The sequence below is a fragment of the Podarcis muralis genome, chromosome 6, assembly GCF_964188315.1.
Source record: "Podarcis muralis chromosome 6, rPodMur119.hap1.1, whole genome shotgun sequence".
Classification (NCBI taxonomy): Eukaryota; Metazoa; Chordata; class Lepidosauria; order Squamata; family Lacertidae; genus Podarcis; species Podarcis muralis.
The window spans coordinates 74,602,443-74,621,000 of NC_135660.1; the positions used below are offsets into that span (position 1 = coordinate 74,602,443).

General features: G+C 42.4%; 1 protein-coding gene across 2 annotated transcripts in view; it reads right to left on the reverse strand.

Moving 5' to 3' along the window:
* Positions 1–18,558, reverse strand: part of BICC1 (BicC family RNA binding protein 1) — a 109,629-nt gene that overhangs the window by 14,653 nt on the left and 76,418 nt on the right. For both annotated transcript variants that reach the window (XM_028729303.2, XM_028729304.2), the window contains exons 4-13: positions 16,980–17,059; positions 13,940–14,098; positions 12,830–12,883; positions 12,087–12,281; positions 10,690–10,941; positions 8,349–8,480; positions 4,312–4,498; positions 3,621–3,779; positions 2,796–2,992; positions 575–716 (exon numbers count right to left, since the gene is read on the reverse strand). In XM_028729303.2, coding sequence (XP_028585136.2) covers positions 575–716; positions 2,796–2,992; positions 3,621–3,779; positions 4,312–4,498; positions 8,349–8,480; positions 10,690–10,941; positions 12,087–12,281; positions 12,830–12,883; positions 13,940–14,098; positions 16,980–17,059 — 1,557 coding nt within the window. The remainder of the gene's footprint in view (positions 1–574; positions 717–2,795; positions 2,993–3,620; positions 3,780–4,311; positions 4,499–8,348; positions 8,481–10,689; positions 10,942–12,086; positions 12,282–12,829; positions 12,884–13,939; positions 14,099–16,979; positions 17,060–18,558) is intronic.

An 18,558-nucleotide genomic window follows, 5' to 3' on the forward strand; every position in this document is an offset into this window, starting at 1 on the left:
CCTCGATTTGAGCAGTTTTACTGGTCTGGCTCATATGTAATATAAAAGCATGGTTTGCTGTTTGAAGTGAAAGCTGCCATGAATCTTGAGCTCATACATTCCCTTCTTTCCCATTTTGTTTGAGTTCAGGAAACTGCAGGTTAGAATAAACTGGGGACAGGAGATTTAAAACTCCTCCCTTTCCAACTAAGGGGAGGGAAAGCATGAAAGCTCAAGGCTCATTTCTATAATGAAGCACGGCTTGTTTTATTCCAAGCCAAGCTACTGACGAACTCATGTGTAAGATGAGTGGCAATGGATTTAACGGCAACCCTCAACCAACTATTTGAACTTGAGCATCTCTTCAATATTTAGCATGACGACGACTTGGGAATCCTGCTCAAACTGGCAGCTCCTTCTTAATTTCTTCCTATCTGCTTAGTCGCTTAGCTTGCCGTTTACTCAGCTGGTGTTTAGAATGATTCATCACCAATTAAAATACAAGCTTATCCCAAATCTCTCAGGAGGAGAGGTAACCCTGCCCATCTGAGAGGATAAGGCAACCTGAGAAAGCACAATGCTTATTTGATTATACCTTCGCCAGCATTTGCCTTGGTGGTCACTTGTTCGGAGGCACTATGACTATTTGTCTGCCTGGATGGATCGCTGTGGTTTGGACCCAATACATTTTCACCGAGTGATGCAGCAGTTAGTGCAGTATATTTCATAGCTGAGGTCTGGAATAGTCGCAAGAATGTTTAGTCATAATCTTAAACTATAAAACATTTGATTGAAAAAGATCCTCTGAGAACAACAAAAAAAGAGTAGTTTACACTTAAGCATTTACACTAGCAAAAGTCCTTTGACGAATGGCAAGAGGGGTGCCCATACAGAGCAGGGCCTGTCATGAAAGAGAGTGGAGATGAGAAAACCTAATGGCACGTTTCACACAACACAGAAAAGTAACCATAGTTTGAAACAAAACAAAACCCCTGTGGTTTAATGGGAAAAAGCTGTGTGCTACTGCACGCTGCTGAAATCCTGGGTGCTGCACTCCTCCCCTGCTGCTGCCGGGAAACAGGCCATGGTCTGGCTTATCCTGTCATCCAAACTTGGGTCATGGTTTCTTTCCCCCAAACAAACCACAAGCATTAGGCCAGGAACAAACCTTGGCTTCCAATTCATGTTTCGGAGAGAAATAAATGACGAAACCAGGTTCAGATGACACAACAAGCCAGAGCACGGCTTGATTCCCAGCAAGAGAGGAGCAAAGCACCCGTGATTTTGGCTGCACGCGCTAGAATTCTGTCCATTCACATTAAGCCACAGTTTATTTTAACTATGGTTTAAAGTGAAATGCAAACCAGGAATGTCAGGAACAGGGGATTTGGCTGGTAAGCAATGTCACAAGGAGCAGAACTTTAGCAACTCTCCTAGGAGGGAATGGCAGTACAATATGTACACTCAAGGACACCACTAGAGTCATCCCCTGCTTACCCAGATGCCTTTCCCAGCAAGCAGCACACCCACTCTTTCCCCAAGATCAAGCATAGTTTAAGTGAATGGAATATTTATGTCTGACCCTAAACCACAGAAGACTTTTGTCATGCCCCACAGAAGCCATCCACTGATGCACTCTTCCAATACTGTGAGTTCAGATTGTCACTGTTGAAAATTATCTTTGTGCCAAAGTGGTTGAACACAAAATTAGGCAGATTGCAGACAGAAAGAAACTCAAATAAGGGGGGGAAATATTTGAAATATTTACATTTTCCCTACCCAACAATTGCAGGCAAACAAGTCCAGGTTTTAAAACAATGAGCAGCACTAAATCTGAGTTTCAAAAATCAATGTGCAGATTTTGGATGTATTCCCTACAATTCGAGATACTAAAGATGCCAAGTAGGAAGGAAGCTGCAATGGCAAAGTGACACCACTATTATACTCTGCAAAGCTTAAGAAGCCAAACCTTTTCCTTAACACAAAAGCCCCAAAGTTTGGTTGGTTGATTTCTATTGACATTAGTGAGACCTTTAGTTGGCTTGAACTGATTTCAAATGGGACTTAAAATACAACCAACTCTGTGGCTGCATCTGGATGCTATGTTAAACTATGGTTTAACAAGTGAAAAAGCCTTGGTCTCATATGCTCCTCCTTCTCTTCTCCTTCAGTACAGTAATGAGGAGATCAGAAGTGTTCATTTTCATTTAAATGCAACTCAGCTTTATGTCCAAATCCTGAAAAACTGTGGCTAGTCTAAACTATTATTTATTGAAACAAGCCAACATCAAACCATGGTTTATGAAGTTGACTGGTTTCAGCAAATCATCCTTATAACTAACCACAGTTTGTCTGGGTTGGTACATGCAACTAAACTGTGTTTAAATAAAAATGAAACCTAAAGCTTCCAACCTCTTCCTGGCAGTTTCACTGTAGGAGAAGAGGGAGCACACAGACCTCCAGACTTACTTTCAGCCTATAAATAGTAAAAAGGTGCCCACCTCAGATTTGTCCCACCTGTACAGAGGGAGATATATAAATTAATGTTTGACCACAATCTCCACATTTACCTGCTGTGTTACAGTTTATAACCATTAGATTGACAAAGTGCCCTAATTAATCAAGGCAGGAGATTTTTTATACTCTGCTTGCTGTTTTAACATAAGATTTTAACATAAGGTTTTTATTGTCTAAATGATAATTTGCTTAGATGTATTTTCAATATGCATTGACTGCATGATCCTAAGCATATTTACTTAGTTCAATGGCATACTCTCAACGAAGAATGCTTAGGATTGTAGCCTAAGTCGATTTACCTTTACATGACCATTTAGAGAAGCTGAGCTTTTCTTGTTTTCCGCTTGCATGCCATTGACATGAATATCGACAGGGGTCAAGCCAGGAGGGGGAGATGGCGTGTTCTGGCTATAGTTTGGCACTCCTGACAGAAGAATACTGGTCAAAGTGGCTTGGGCAGTAGATGGCATCATCAGGTGGGGAATAGCAGAGAAGCCTGAAAGAAAATGTAACAACTTCCAGATCAGTAACATTTCTCAATTGCATTCATGCACAAAATCTTAATTAAATAGAGCAGCAATTGCAGACAGCCAGGCAATTGCTCCAGTACAGCTTTTGCTTAACTGCCGGCATCTCTCTATGGCACAGTCCTGCTACTTGAAATGTCAATGACTGAACCTGGAACATTCTGCAAAGGAAGTGCTCTATCCTAGGATACTCCACTGTAACGAAGGTCATTACAACGAAGAGACTTAAACTTGATCACATCACTTTAATGCTATAAATGAGAGCTTTCCAAACTGTGACGCGACACGTTAGTGTGTTGCCTGCAGTGTGTAGGTGTGTTGTGCGAACGCTCCCCATGCTCCTCTTGGGGCTGGAAATGGGTTAGCTTAACCTCCGGTTTGCTAGCAAAATTGAATTACTGTGTCGTAAAATGATGCATGTCCAAAAAGTGTGTCAACAACATGAAAAGTTGGGAAAGCTCTGCCATAAACCTTTGTGGAACTTGGGAATTCTTCATAATTTGGACCCCATGCTTCTTTCTAAAAACATTTTTTACTGTTCACTATGCAAAAGTTCAAGTTTTTTTTAAATAAATCAAACAAATGAGACCTACTAACCTGTAGCACTTGTATTGGCAATTGAAGATGCCCACAATGTTGGGCTGGGAGTGCCTGAACTAGGACTCTGCAAAGGACTAACAGAACTATTGAGAGCATTTAGGAGAGAATTTGGTGTGGTGGACGTGCTGACAGACAAGGCTGTTGGACCAAGGAGGCCTACAAAGTAAAAAAGCAAGACAGGTAACTTACCCCTCACAGGCCTGCACAGAATTAATGAAACAATGCTTTAAAAAAATAAATCAAATTCTTCAAATTAATTTTGCTTTAATATCACATTGGAGGACTGACATTTTCAAAGAGGAGTCCACATAAGCCTATACTTCCCATGATAGCTACTACCCCCTTCAGTGATGCTGGGGCTACCTGGACATGGGGCATTGTACTTCCGTCTCTCTTTAAACTCTAGTGCTGCAAGGTCAACAACACTCTTTGGAAACTGGTCACCAATGGACTTGTACTTTAATCAGAAATCCCACTGACACCCAGCTCTGTCCTATCCTTGTCTCTTACCCCAGCTGTTCCTTCATTGCCAACAGCATTGCCCCAAAGCCGTTATTTCACATCCCACCCTCAATATCTTCCATTACCCCTCTTCAGTTAAATACATGGTTAAAACACACAGCTTGTCCCACAACCCAACTCATAGTGTGAAGTTTTGGAGTACAGTAAAGTACTGTAGACTTCTTACCGAGTCCAGTAAGTCCTAGCCCAGCTGAGGACAGGATATCCAAACCAGGACATGAGAGGCCAACAGGACACGAGACTGTGGATGGGCTTGTTGCCATGGGGACTCCACTGCTTTCAAGGCCCAGGAGACATTTTCGTGCCTCGTACATGTTTAAGGCATTTCGCTCAACACTTTTCACAATTACAGACTGTAAGGAGAAAACATGCAAGCAAGGAAATGCAATAAAATGTTCCAAGGGATTCTGATAACTGGAAACATTTAGAGGAATTTGTTTACAAACCCACTCTCGAGCCAAACTCATCCTCTGGTATTAATAGAAAGACGGCAGTCAGGTCTGCAAAACTTGTAGGGATTACTTAACATTTTGCCTTTTTCTAAAGGAAGAACTGTGGAACACAGGGATGGTACAACAAGCCTTGTTTATTTTCTCCCTTACAAGATAAAACACAATTATTTAAATAATGTGTATGTTTTATCATCTTTCAAAACGGGACAAGTGTTTATGTAAAAAATTCATTTCTCCTGCAACTACTTAGAATTACACTAAATAGTTCTGGTATCAAATCTACGTTTTTACATACACAGGAAAAGTGAGATCCTGTCAGCCTTCATGGAGTCCACAACTTCCAGCATCCTCTTTTCTGCCCAATCTTCAGTCACAGAGCAAGGTTTGCCAACAACCAAAATGCTGCTTGTACCTGAGCTAAAATCTTCCTTCCATCCATTTTAGGATGGAAACCGTGTATGCTACTGATTATTCTCCCTCTCAAGTTCATGCCTTTTGAGCCTCTATATCCTACACCTACCCCTACTCCCAGCCTCATGAACTCAGGCTGTTTCCCCGCCATACGCTAACAATGTTACATGTGCAATGTGTTAATGCAGTTAATGCAAACCAAGGTTCACTCACAAACCAGAAATTCTGTATAGCCCTGCTCAAAGTTTCCAATTCTAGTCACATAACTTAAGATTGCACATATTGAAAACAATTTATCCTTTGGTACTTGTCTCTGAAGGGGGAGGGAGGCAGTTACCAACATGAATTAAATCTACAATCTACAGGAGACCTGGGGATCAGTTGATGTAAACAACATACAGTGGTGCCTCGCAAGACGAAATTAATTCGTTCCGCGAGTTTTGTCGCCTTGCGATTTTTTTCGTCTTGCGAAGCACGGTGTCGGAAAAGTTTTGGAAAAGCTTCAAAAATCACCAAAGTCTTCAAAAAACTCAAAAAAGGCTACCACACCGCGTGCTATGAGTTGCTCCTCGAAGTCAAGTCGCAACTGTATTAACGGTGTTAAGAAAAAGGAAACAAACTTGCAAGACGTTTCCGTCTTGCGAAGCAAGCCCATAGGGAAAATCGTCTTGCGAAGCAGCTCAAAAAACAAAAAACCCTTTCGTCTTGCGAGTTTTCCATCTTGCGAGGCATTCGTCTTGCAAGGTACCACTGTAGATTGCCAGTTTGAACTGAATATGTGCATGGTGAATGCAACAGCTACACTACAGGCTCAGATCCTTATTAACTTTGCCATGTCATTACTTCCAGAAGCTCTGGTTAAGCAAAACCAAATTCTGGCCACGTGGTGGGGAGCTCAAGGAATTATTCCATCATTTAATCTTCCAACCCAGACTGCATTGCAATGGGCACTAGTTGCGCAACAGCATTCTTACATCATGTACAATCAGCCTGAAATTTTAGTAAAAAAGGCCCGCTATATAGAGTTTTTACAAACACCTGACAATTATTCCCTTGCTTGGGTTTCTATATTTGTGTTGCTTATATCTCTAAAACAACATAAGAATGAACTAGAAACCTCATGTTCCGTGTTCGAAACTCCCATTGTTCTAGGCACATTTTGTGACAGGGAATTTCATTAGTGTGAGCTGTTTCTGAGCTCTGGGTGCAGTCCTGTGCCTAAGATTTCAGATTAAAACTGCAGAGTGGAAGGAAGGGGGGACCTTTTTCTGCCTCCCCACTTCCAGTTACTCTCTGAAGACTGGATAAGACACTCTCTTAAGAATATTGGGGGGTGGGGGGGGGGCAAAGGAAGGGCTAGATCAGGGGTCAGCAAACTTTTTCAACAGGGGGCTGGTCCACTGTTCCTCAGACCTTTTGGGGGGGCCAGACTATATTTTGAAAACAAACAAACAAAACGAATTCCTATGGCCCACAAATAACCCAGAGATGCATTTCAAATAAAAGCACACATTCTACTCATGTAAAAACACCAGGCAGGCTCCACAAATAACCCAGAGATGCATTTTAAATAAAAGGACACATTCTACTCATGTAAAAACACACTGATTCCCGGACCGTCCGTAGGCCGGATTTAGAAGGCGATTGGACCAGATCCGGGCCCCGGGCCTTAGTCTGCCTACCCATGGACTAGATCATGTGAAAAGTGAACATAGTATTTTAGCTGCAATACATGCATTTTCAGCTTTGTAGTCTTGTTATAAAAAAGTACGCCTAGACATTCCGTTGTTGCGCCCATAACTTAGGTTTAAGGTGCCATTTAGCCCCTAGCTTTCATACCTCAGTTTCTAACACTGCTCATGTTCATTGGAAGCCTTTATTATTAAAGCTTTATTTCAGTACCAGGAATATAAAGAAGAGGTTTTTTGTTGTTGCAAACTGAAAACAGTCTGATAAAGCCAGTTCAAATAAAGTCAGCTACAAATTAGTTAATAGAATAAGTTAAAATCAAGGTAATAGGAAGGATATTACCCAGTGGTGATTCGATATGGATGTTGCCCTGTCTAGTGCTTTCTCCTACAAAATCGTGAAAGAGATACATTTTCTCCTCTTCCCATTATTTCCCAAATCTGTATGCAAGAGTTGTGCAGGCCTTGCAACCCGTTTAGGAATTTGTTATACTTACAGTGGTGCCTCGCAAGACGAAAAGAATCCGTTCCGCGAGTCTCTTCGTCTTGCGGTTTTTTTGTCTTGCGAAGCAAGCCCATTAGCGGCTTAGCAGCTTAGCGGATCAGCTGATAAGCGGCTTAGTGGCTTAGCGGATCAGCTGATAAGCGGCTTAGCGATCAGCTGTTAAGCGGCTTAGCGGCTTAGGGGATCAGCTGTTAAGCAGCTTAGCGGATCAGCTGATAAGCGGCTTAGCGGATCAGCTGATAAGCGGCTTAGCGATCAGCTGTTAAGCGGCTTAGCGGATCAGCTGATAAGCGGCTTAGCGGCTTGGGAAAAAGGGGGGGGGAGAGGAAAAAAACCCTGCAGGAACTCGCAAGACATTTTCATCTTGCGAAGCAAGCCCATAGGAAATTTGTTTTGCGAAGCACCTCCAAAACGGAAAAACCCTTTCGTCTAGCGGGTTTTCCGTCTTGCGAGGCATACGTCTTGCGGGGCACCACTGTATTTCCTGCTTTATATCCAAAGGAGCTTAAGGCAGCGCACATAACCCCACTCCTCATTCCCCCCCCCCCATCCTTAAAACCCTGTGAAATAGGTTAGGCTGAGAGAAAGGGACTTGCCCAAGGTCACTCAGTGAGTTTCAAGGCTGAGTGAAGTCTCAAGTTGTAAGATACTACTGAAAAATATGAACAGGCCCACTGGGGCACATTTTGGGTTCTAAGCATAGACAACAGAGGTCAATGCCTTGCTTGCCTCTCACCAGAGCCCATCATCACAAGGGCTCTTTGGTGGAGGCATTGCAATAGGTGGGGAACCATGTCCTGCTTAGCTTCTGGTTTCCCAAGTGCCACTGAGTAAGCCCTCTTGCTTGTGCAATCTAGAGCTGGGTCTGAGTATGAATGCATGGTTAAAGGGGATAGAGTTTCCATAACATTCCTGGTTTATTAGAAGCACTGGCTTCTCAGAGCTAAATGCATTAGATTATCTTTTTAAAAGAGTGCAAACTGGCTGCAGAGGTGCTCTGTGAATGCAGGAAATAATTCTCGATAAAAAGCAAGTCTTGTTTTCAGATGCTTATACACCCATTGACTGAACAGCTAGTTTGGTTTATTTCTGGGCTGCAGAAGGAAGGCTTGATTTGCCTACAAAAAAGGGAATGTTTTCTACCAACCTTGCTTGGCTGCTTTGGCTTTGGCTTAATACTAATGAAGACGTCTAGCTGTTCCATTAGCTGAGTTATAAAGTGTGGTTCTACATCAATTTCTTCCTTCATATCAAACATCAGCACAAGAGGAAGGCAGCCCTGAAAGATTAAACACAAAACCCAATATCAACAGGCAAGCAGAGCATTATCCTATAAGTGCCTACTCAAAAGTAAGTGCCACTGAATTTGGAGGGGCTTACTCCTATGCAAGGAGGTACAGGATTGCAGCATCAGTCCATTTTCACAAGTGATTCTTAAAATTGGTTCACACATTTCCTGCGTTTGCAAATGAATGAAAAAGAAAACACAAGAACCTAAAAACTAAGACATATTTAATTTTGCAATGAAGCTTTCTTATTTAACACTGGAAGCCACTGAGAGAGGGTATTTGGGAAGTAGTGTTGTCACCCAACTATATTTCTTCCTCTCATTAAATGCAGGTGAGACGGCTGGGGTTAAGGAACCACTGTCTGAGATTGGTAATGGACTGGATGATGGCCAGTTTCAGTTAGTAATCTACTTACCATGTTCTACACTAACTAGGAAAGGGTGCATGGAACTCATCTGGCCAGACATTTGCACTGGCTTCTTGTCAATTTCTGGGCTCAATTCAAAATGCTGTTTTTAATGGTTTAATCTGCCCAGTTCTAGGGATCCTCCTCAGAAACCTTTCTTTGCATCTCTGCCCCCAATATCTGAGGTGAGCTGGGGAGACACTTATGTCTGCAGCGGCACTCAGATTCTAGAGCTCCTTTCACTGCAAAAGGCTTGCCTAGAGCTGAGCCGACTGAAGGTATTTTTTATTCACAAAGGCCTTTTAAGGCATCCCATTTTATACTGCTTTAAACCGGCTTTTTGTACTTTGGATGCTTTGCCTTCTTCTAGCTTGTTGCATTATTATTATTATTATTATTATTATTATTATTATTATTATTATTATTTAAAACCTGAACTGTCTGAAGAAAGATAAATAAAATTAATAAGCACGACATGCTTGTAAAAAATCATCCTTGCACTTTATCTGCTCATCATTGTTCACTATATTTAAAAATACAAAAAAACTCTGCTGCTCTTCTGAGCATTAAAAAGGGGCTTTTTAATTTAAGCTTTCTGTCATTCTTACATAGAAACTAATCAGTATCCCTTATGGTGTTCTCTATGAGCATTTCTTAAAAAGCATAGTTCTAGATTAAATTTCTTCCTCCACATTGAATACTACTAGTTGGATAGTCAACATTAACAACATATTATAGATAACTTACCATCCCATTATATGTGCACTCCCTTGCAGCATTGAAAGAAAGAATGGCCATGTTAGTTCTTGTCAACTGGATGTGTGTGTTACAAATCTGCTAACTTGAACTCTCACTATTGCTGTTTTAGGCTATGGGAATTCAAAATTCAATTCCTTGTACTTATAATTCGCAAATTCCAAAACCCATGGTTCATGAAATCCAAGTAAACAGTTTTTGGGCTGGAACTCAAATGTCACAGATTTGAGCCACTAACGCAAGAATTTTCCACCAGATCTTTGCAAACCTTTGTGCTGAAGTATTGGCATGTTTAAATTACTTAGAAAACAGACAAACATTGGCTTCATGTTAGTAACTCATTGGTTAAATCATGATAATTTAATTAAAGAGTCCCTTAACCCTATCAAACCGATTATGTTTCTGTATACCTAAGAAGGTAGCCTGTGAATGGGACACACTTGTGTTTGGAAACACATACATAAATCATCATATGCTCAATGCCAAGTTCTCGCTGAGGTGGCAAACCTGGTTTTGGCTCACATGACTGATTGCTACTCCATGCACAAAAATCCCTCTGCAAGCAGAAACTAGAAGTGAAGTAGGGAGGATTAAACCCAGGGCTTTTTTCCAGCCGGAACTCAGTTCCGGCACCTCTCAGGTGGACGCCATTGCCATTGTAAGGGAACAAGGGAGGTGTTCATGGTGAGTTCCAGCACCTCTTTTTCTAGAAAAACAGCACTGGTTAAACCCAAACCTTGTTTTTAACATTCCAGTTTTTTATATTTTCCTTTTGTATGGAGGAGCATTCAAATCACACAAATCCACATCAGCCTGAAGCGAGACAGTCTAGACACAGATTTACCACTCCAGCGAGAACTGGGAACCCCTGGTTTTGCAGATCTGGAAACAGCAGCTGATCCCTATTGACTGCATAACTGCTGACAAACCTACAGCCTTATTATTCATTTGAGTACCAGTGACTTGCCCTGTGATTGGAGTTTTTTGTTGTTGTTGTTGTTGCTGCTTGACAATTTCCAAAATTTTAGTTTACATACCATGAGGTACTGTCTGGCAAGGCAGACTGACTCAATAGTGCCCTGGAGGTAGACTGTGGATTTCTTCTGTGGGTTACTGGGATCAGGGAAATGGATCTGAGCACCAGTTCTCTGCATTATATGCTTGATGTTGCTGCCGTTCCGACCCATCATAAAGAGATGATGCTGAGCTGCTATATCCAGCTGTGTGCTCACGGGGATTGCAGAAGCCAGGCTACCAGCCAGGTGCTCCAAGAGCATAGCTGTTCCTTCCTATTTAAAAGAAGTTTGAGAAAAGTTTATATCAGGTTGCTCCCCATATATTCTGCATACAGAAAGGAATGAGACTTATCCCAATTAAAGCAAAGGGATTAATATGCACGCTTGTGTATCCAGTGCTGTAATATATATATTCTATTTTGTTCAATCCATACTAGATTATCTCCTCCCCAACACACAGTCAGTCTCCTAAGGCGGCTATATTTTGTGTGAGGATAAATGGGAGCAAATCCTACGAAATACCCTGAACACGGCATTAAGCAAGGGTAGATTACAAGTGCGGTAGAGACAACTTAAAATTCAGGGAGTGGCAATTTGTACTTGACCACAACGGATTTGGTTTCTAAATTAATAAAGTAGCAGCTTCCTTAAAAAGTTCCAATGGTCTGGTATTAAAAATGAATGGAATAGGTGAAAGATGGATCTACATGACATCTATAGACAGACACAGGAAATCACTTATGTTGGAATGCATAGCAAATTCTCTAAGAGATCCATCCTTTTAGTACTCCACAATATTCCAAACTGGATAAATTAGGTGAGCATACCACATGTGGCACGGAGATCATGACTAGCTGCCCGTCACCAGGCTTGCCATGCTTATGTCTGTCATTAGACTCAATGTGTCCACACATGCAATCCAACGTGGATTTGCCCAAAATGCTACAATTGCTACCTAGCAAGATCAGGACTAAGGACCACATTCTATGAGGCCTAAGCACATCGGAATGCATGATCAGTGCACAGAGGTAAACCGTGTCTTTCTGCTAGATGGCAGCTGTCCTCTCAACTCAAACACATATTGATCTTACCCACTTAGCCTGATGTGTGAAACAGGCTCAGGTTTCAGTCTCTAAACATATGCAGATAACACGTGGAACTCCTATCTGTACTAGGGATACTGCAGGGTTATGACCTGAAGAATAGCGCAAACTGCAGTTTCCATTATGTATGCATATGCACACCATTGAAAGAAGGCTACGTTAAACAATTCACTCCTTTCTCTTGGGCAGAAACAGGCATTTTTGCCTTACTGACTGGGACTGTCAGCCACACAACTCCAAGCAAAGCAACAAGAACAGATACTACATCCACCTGTGCCTTCAGTACAACCACAGTAGTATCAGCTAAGGTGTTACCTTCACAGAACTAGCATTATTCTGAGATCCTCTGATGATGACTGTAGCCCCATATGTCCGAGAACGCTGTTTAAAGGATACTGAAATATTATATGTCTGAGATATATGCTGAATTGTAGGAGAATTGGGATCAGGGATTGGTTGAAGGATTCCAGCTATAGGTAATTCAAACATCAGCACCAATGGGAGCAGCTCCTGGAACAGTGATTAGAAACAAAAGAAAAGCAAAAGTTCAACACAAGGAAGAAATTATTTGGCCTATCATGAAGGTATATATTCAAAATTCTAAGTCAAGCAGCCTTAAATGCTGTTTTATGCTGTCCACCACCTTACATTGCACAACCTCTACCAGAAAGCATCAAATTATCACATTTCACCTCTATTTGGCAGTGGAATAGGTAGATATGATACCAGAAACATAGGGTGAGTATTAAAATCTACAAACTGTTGTTGCATTTTCTGGGACTTTAATCCACAGAATGTGTCCATAACTTTGTCAGTACAGCAAATAAAAATAGGGTGAACACAAGTGGTTTGAAAGGAAGTCTGTAAATATCTGCTACAACTAGTACATCCTCAGAACTATGCAGTTCTGCAGCATCCCCAAAGTAGACAGCAGCCAGGGTGGTTTTCTACTTTCTGGGTCAAGCGAACTATATAAAAAACTTATTTCAAGGACATGAGGAAGGAGCCAGGAGGGCTCAATGGAAGGCACCAGCAAGGTACCAGCATCTGATAATTACCCGTATTCTAACTCTGGCCGACTCAACTCCGGCTGGTTGTCCTGCAATTGACACCTGTGGAAGTATAAATGTAAGACTGAAATTGTAACAATGAATTCTACCATTGTGATTCACGGTTATGCATCTGTTGGTTATCCTTGATGCTTAAAACGTAATTGGAAGTTCAGATTTCTTACTACCCTCCCCCACTGCAACATGCAAGGTTCCCATTAGATACGTAATCAAAGTTCATTCAAGAAGTGCTTAAATGTTATTTTAAAATAATGTAACAAAACAGACTGGACCACAAGAGGTGCTATTTCAAAGATAGCTGTAATGGTTCTAGGGGTTGCTCGTGCGTAAGCCGGTGCTTATCTCCCCGGCTGGGTGCAAACACCTGCCTGGGTTGCCTAAGTGAACCTTTTCTGTCCGGACAGCCACTCACCCGTGGCTGACTCAATCGCTGGCAGAATCCGTCAGTGGGCGTTTCTTAAACTTCTTCCAGCAAAGAAGCTCGTTGACGCCTAGTCTCCTCCTACTCTCTCTGCGCGAAAGCCTTCTGCGCAAGGAGGGCGTGGGCAGCGGAGGACCCCTACTCTCCCTGCTGGTCCCAGGCAAGGAGTCATGGGACCGCCTCGTCGCTTCCCCCATCTGCCCCCCTTCTCCACTGGTGCCTCGCTGATTCTCTTCCCCAGAAGATGGGCTGCTTCTCCCGATCCCTGGACGCTCTCTGGAATCCCTCTGGCTTTTGCTCTCTCCCTCCGGCACTGATGGCAGTTCCCTGACAATAGCCATTGCATTTGTAATAAAAACGCAATCTAATACTTTCTGATCACTTCAGCAAGTGATTTGTTTGGCTGAGAAAACTTTTAAGATTCATTGCTTCAAGTTTCTCTCTATACTCACTCACGCCCAAGGACATAAACAAAGCCACCCTTACTCAGAGGCAAGTTGAAGGCAGTCGCCTTAGGCAGAAGAGGCTTGGGAGTACGACAGAAAGGTATCTGGGGTGGGGGGATGTCTTTTGTCTCAATAGCAAAACGTCTTGAGATGCCATTGACGTGAACAAAGCTCTGACGCATATGTATGGATATTACGACTCAATGCAGCGGATGAAAAATATATACTCACTTGATTGCTTTTTTCTGCTTGGTTATTTCTATTAGAATCTGGAAAGTGGATGTGGCACCCCGTTTCCTCCATCACCTTTTTAATGTTATTTCCTCCTTTGCCAATCACATGAGAATGCTCTGTATGGGACACATCCATCTTCAGAGTGACTCGATTACTCTGCAGGGGGGAAAGGTCAGAAGTTTATTTTATTGCATTCTTCCAATGCAGGATATATATATTAAAGTTGCCTTTGTCCCACACTTTATGAAAAACCTGAACGGAAGCTTAAATGGAACCGTTTTCATTTTCAAATCTGAGTACCATTCTACTGTTGACATTTCAGATCCATTAAAAAAAGGCCACATATTTTTGTCCTGCAATTTAACAAGTGAAGCACTGTGGAGTAGGTGAAAATTGTTTTGATACAGAACGCATAAGGTTCTGCATACAAATGGTGGATTAATGAAACTTCCTCCCTCCAAGAGGACATCACAAATTGGTAAATGAAGGTTACTTGCTCAGAAAAACCCCTATATTCTTCTGTATTTGTTATCAGATGGTTAAATACTTGTGAGACATCTGTTGACCAGGAATTGGGGAATCTGTGGCCCTCCTGATGTTGCTGGACCTTCAACTCCCATATGAGCCTGCCCCAATGAGCATGCTCAATGGTGAGAGCGGTCAACCTCTGGAGGCACTCTATCCCTAGACAGATCTTAGAATGTTCCAGCAAGGCTGTTCTTAAGTTCTCAACCCTTCACTGGAGCTGCTTCCCTCACCTCTCTCCCAGCCTAAAGCTGGGTAGTTGAGCAGGTGAAAGTCCTCTTTATCTACTAACTTTCTGTGAACCTGCCTGCTCTTAAAGCCACAGGAGCAGAAAAGGGCGAAGGAGGGGGAAGCAGTAATCCTACGCCTCACAGTTCCCATGAATCTAACCATTTCCCTTCCTTCATTAAAGGAAGATGCTTGTGGGAAGGACCACTCTTCTTCAGGCTTATGAATCTACTCCCCACTACAGACACAGGTTTTGAGCTTTAAATAAGCTGCCCCATGCAATCCATTCAGCCAAAACAACCTGCTCTCCACAATTCTTAAATACTTGAGATTTGCCTTGGGCAAATATTAGGGCTGTAAATTATATTGAAATTGCTGGAACACCCGAGGGTTAAGGCAAATGGATGACATGTTATAAATACAAACCAAGAAAAAAACCCCCCACAGGAGTAATAACAATTTTTTAAGATAAGGTGTGCCTCAAGGACCATTATCTTGCATTTTACTGTGGCATTTATTAAGCCTCTGACCAGTATTTGCAATAACTACTACTACTACTACTACTACTAATAATAATAAGCAATAGGTAAATAAAAGTTTAGAACAAGAAGCTACCCCTCGGCTGACTCATTCTGGGAGTGACTGCTAAAATCTGGGGGCAAACAGAGAATGATTGTAGACCTTTAATGGAACACCAAGGTTACATTGCTGAGGAGCATTATTGCTGTATGTTCGGGAGGCTTGCCTGGTGCCATCTTTATGTATGTTTAGGTGACATGCAAAAACTTTCTTCCGTAACCAGGCCTTTGCCGTTTAGCTATCTGTGGCCTTTTAGAAGTGGGTGGGATGCTTTTAATGGATTTATCTTTCCTCTTGGTTTTAAGGTATCTATGTGGGGTTTATTGTCTGTTTGGTTGGTTGTAAGTCACTTTGGGTTGCCCTGGGCAAGATGAAGTGACTAACAAATTTATAGAAGCAGCAGCAGCCAGATCATAGTTTGGCACTAATGCATAAGGATGCAGGCTCCCAGAAAAAAACTTCATGACTACTACACTCTTCTCTTCTCTGGTTGTTTTGCCGCTGCCCTGTTGAAAGCTAAGCTATGTCTGCCTATGTAAACCTAGGCTTGTGGTTTAACTCTCCAGAGTATGTCGTGAACTATAACCATGGTTTGTTCTGCGGTTTACAGCTTGTGGTTTATCTGGGAGAGCTAAGCCAGGTTCAGATGACACATTAAGCCGAACTATGGCTTAGCTCTTAGCATGCCGCAGCAGCAAAAGAACAGCCAAAAAACACACACAAAAACCAGGAAGGAGGAAAATATCCTCCCCCGCAGCCAGCACATTTTGCACTACACCATGGTATTGCTTAGTATGATGTATAAGCAAAACTATTTTGCCTGCTTAAAAGCATTTGCAGAAAACAAATGGGCTGCTGCTGCTGCTCATTCAGCAAGCAGCACACCAGCATTACATGTCTATTTACTTCTCTCAGCCACAGCCATATTTAAGTGGTTTAAAGGGCTCTACTTTTCTAGGCTAAATCCAAAGAGAAGCTTCAGGGCTAACCTCACGGGTCACGTACTGCCCTAAGCGTCTCTGCAAACTCTTGCATAGCTTTTCCAAATGCTACACTGAAAATGCAGTTTTCTCTTTGTGATAATTACACAATACATAATTTAACATTTTAACAAATATTTCTCATGACCTTTAATGCCCACTCTGTGACCAAGTACAGACAGTGTGCCCATGGCAAGTAATTTTTACCCCACCCATTAAAACAACTGCATTAGCACATCTGCATGACTTGACAGCTCTTAGGGGGATTTTCCATGAAATTGTAACCAAATGGGATGTAGAGCTCCAATTTAGTTGCTGCAGTGCAGACAGCAGCTTGTGCCAAAGCAGCTTTTTTCTTTTGGTAAGGATTCCATGGGATCAGGCTGCTCATGAATTAAAAAAGAAAACTGTCCAGTTACAAAACCCCCAAGTTCTTAAAAAAAATAAAAACACTCCAGAGTTCCTGTTGGATGCTGTCATTGACTCATTTTACAGCATGCAAAGCTGTACTACTTGAGATTACTTGAAAGCAGATCAAATTTAAAGATGGAAATAATCACTGGCTGTTTTAAGCCATGTAAATGTTAAATTTCAGTGAAAACGGTTGCTTTTTAATGTAACCTAAGAAGGTTCAGGAACGCTAAGTGCTGGTGCACTGCTGAGCCTCAGAAATCAAGTACTTGGAATTCCAAGCCCAAGGGCTGGTTAATTGATTTTCATCTTACTTTTGTGTCCAAAACAGACATGATCTTCTCTTTAGCTTCTTTGACATTTTCCTTTTTCCCGGAGACTTTAATATGAGGATCTTGAAAAGAAAAAGCAAAGAGAAATATTACTTTGGTAAATGGGCTATGCAAACCACCCAACAAATTACCCATTCTTTCTACTACAAGCCAACACAAGCCCTTAAGTCATGTCTCACTGTTCATATGCATTAATTTATGTAAGTTACACTATGCTCGCACAGTATAGACACCACTGTATACGTCTTTCTCCAGAGAATTGTGCAAAAGCTCCCGTAGCTTTTAAATTAATTTGGTTGCTTATGGCCATGCAAGTGTGCTTTCAGAGCTTTCAAACTGGAGAATGTGCCAGCCAGTTAGGGTTACATATTAACACTTTGGGAATGTAAAACTCTCCAGTGCCAAGCGCAACAGGTTCAGTCTGTATCACAGAAACAGGCAAGATAGGCCCTATGAAGCAGTGGTGTTGGATCATTTGCCAGTGCCTGGGGCAGGGAGGGTAGGTTCACGGAGCTCATGCACCAGCCCAGCCCTCATTGCCTGCCTGTCCATGCAGGGAGGGTGAACATTCAGCGACAGGACTGGAGACATGGTGGCCAGGCCAGGCCAGGCCAGGCTGGGCTCTGGTGCCCAGAGACCCCCGTCAGCAGGCAGGGTGGGACGGAGATCCCTGCATGGGGGTGCCTGTTTCATGCCCCCTAAATTCATGCACCCGGGGCTATGGCCACCCACCACCCACCAAGCTATGCCCAAGGTGAAAATGTGAAATTATTTTCCTGAAGAAGCCCAAGAGTAAATCACAGTTAGTAACTACAAAAGTTATCTTTTTTACTAGTCTTCCTGTCCTTCTCACAATGTTGTTAATTTCTGGCCAGTAGGCTCTCTCACCCTAGTTGCCTGGACACAGGCAGTCAGCGAATTACCATCTTGGCCCCAATTTAAGCCACACCCAAATATAAGCCACACCTTTATAATTGCTGCTCCTGGCTGCATACTGGGTGCACGAGCGGGGGGTGGGGGGGAGGCGCGCTGCATTGCTGACGACCTTTCTCTTTCCTCACTCTCTCCCTTCCCGGCCTTGGGGGAGAGGATGGGGAACTACACTCGGGGCAGACACTGCTTTGCCATGATCCTGGTGCTGTTTGCCCCATGCTCCTGGCCGCATACCGTAAGGTTGCGAATATAAGCCATGCTTTAACTTTTCACGGTCAGAATTTGGGGGGAAACTGAGCCTTATATTCAGGCCGATATGGTAGCTTTCACAAGGCTGCTCATGGCATGTCAACATAAAAGCTTTCATCACTTCATAGCTATGCCAAGTCCCATTGAAATAAATGGAAATGAAATGTTTAATTCTCACTGGTTACAACAGGGGTAGGGCTGGGGTGCCAATCCTGACTGTGGTCAAATAGGTCAATAATGTCTTTGTGAAGGATGACCACTTGCCTTGAAAAGGTCAATAAAACACACACTTCATTTAGAAGTAAACATCCTCTGCCCAGCACAGTAACTACAAAGAGAAAACTGATTACTCTTTCATTGTTACGAAGAAAGTTTTGTT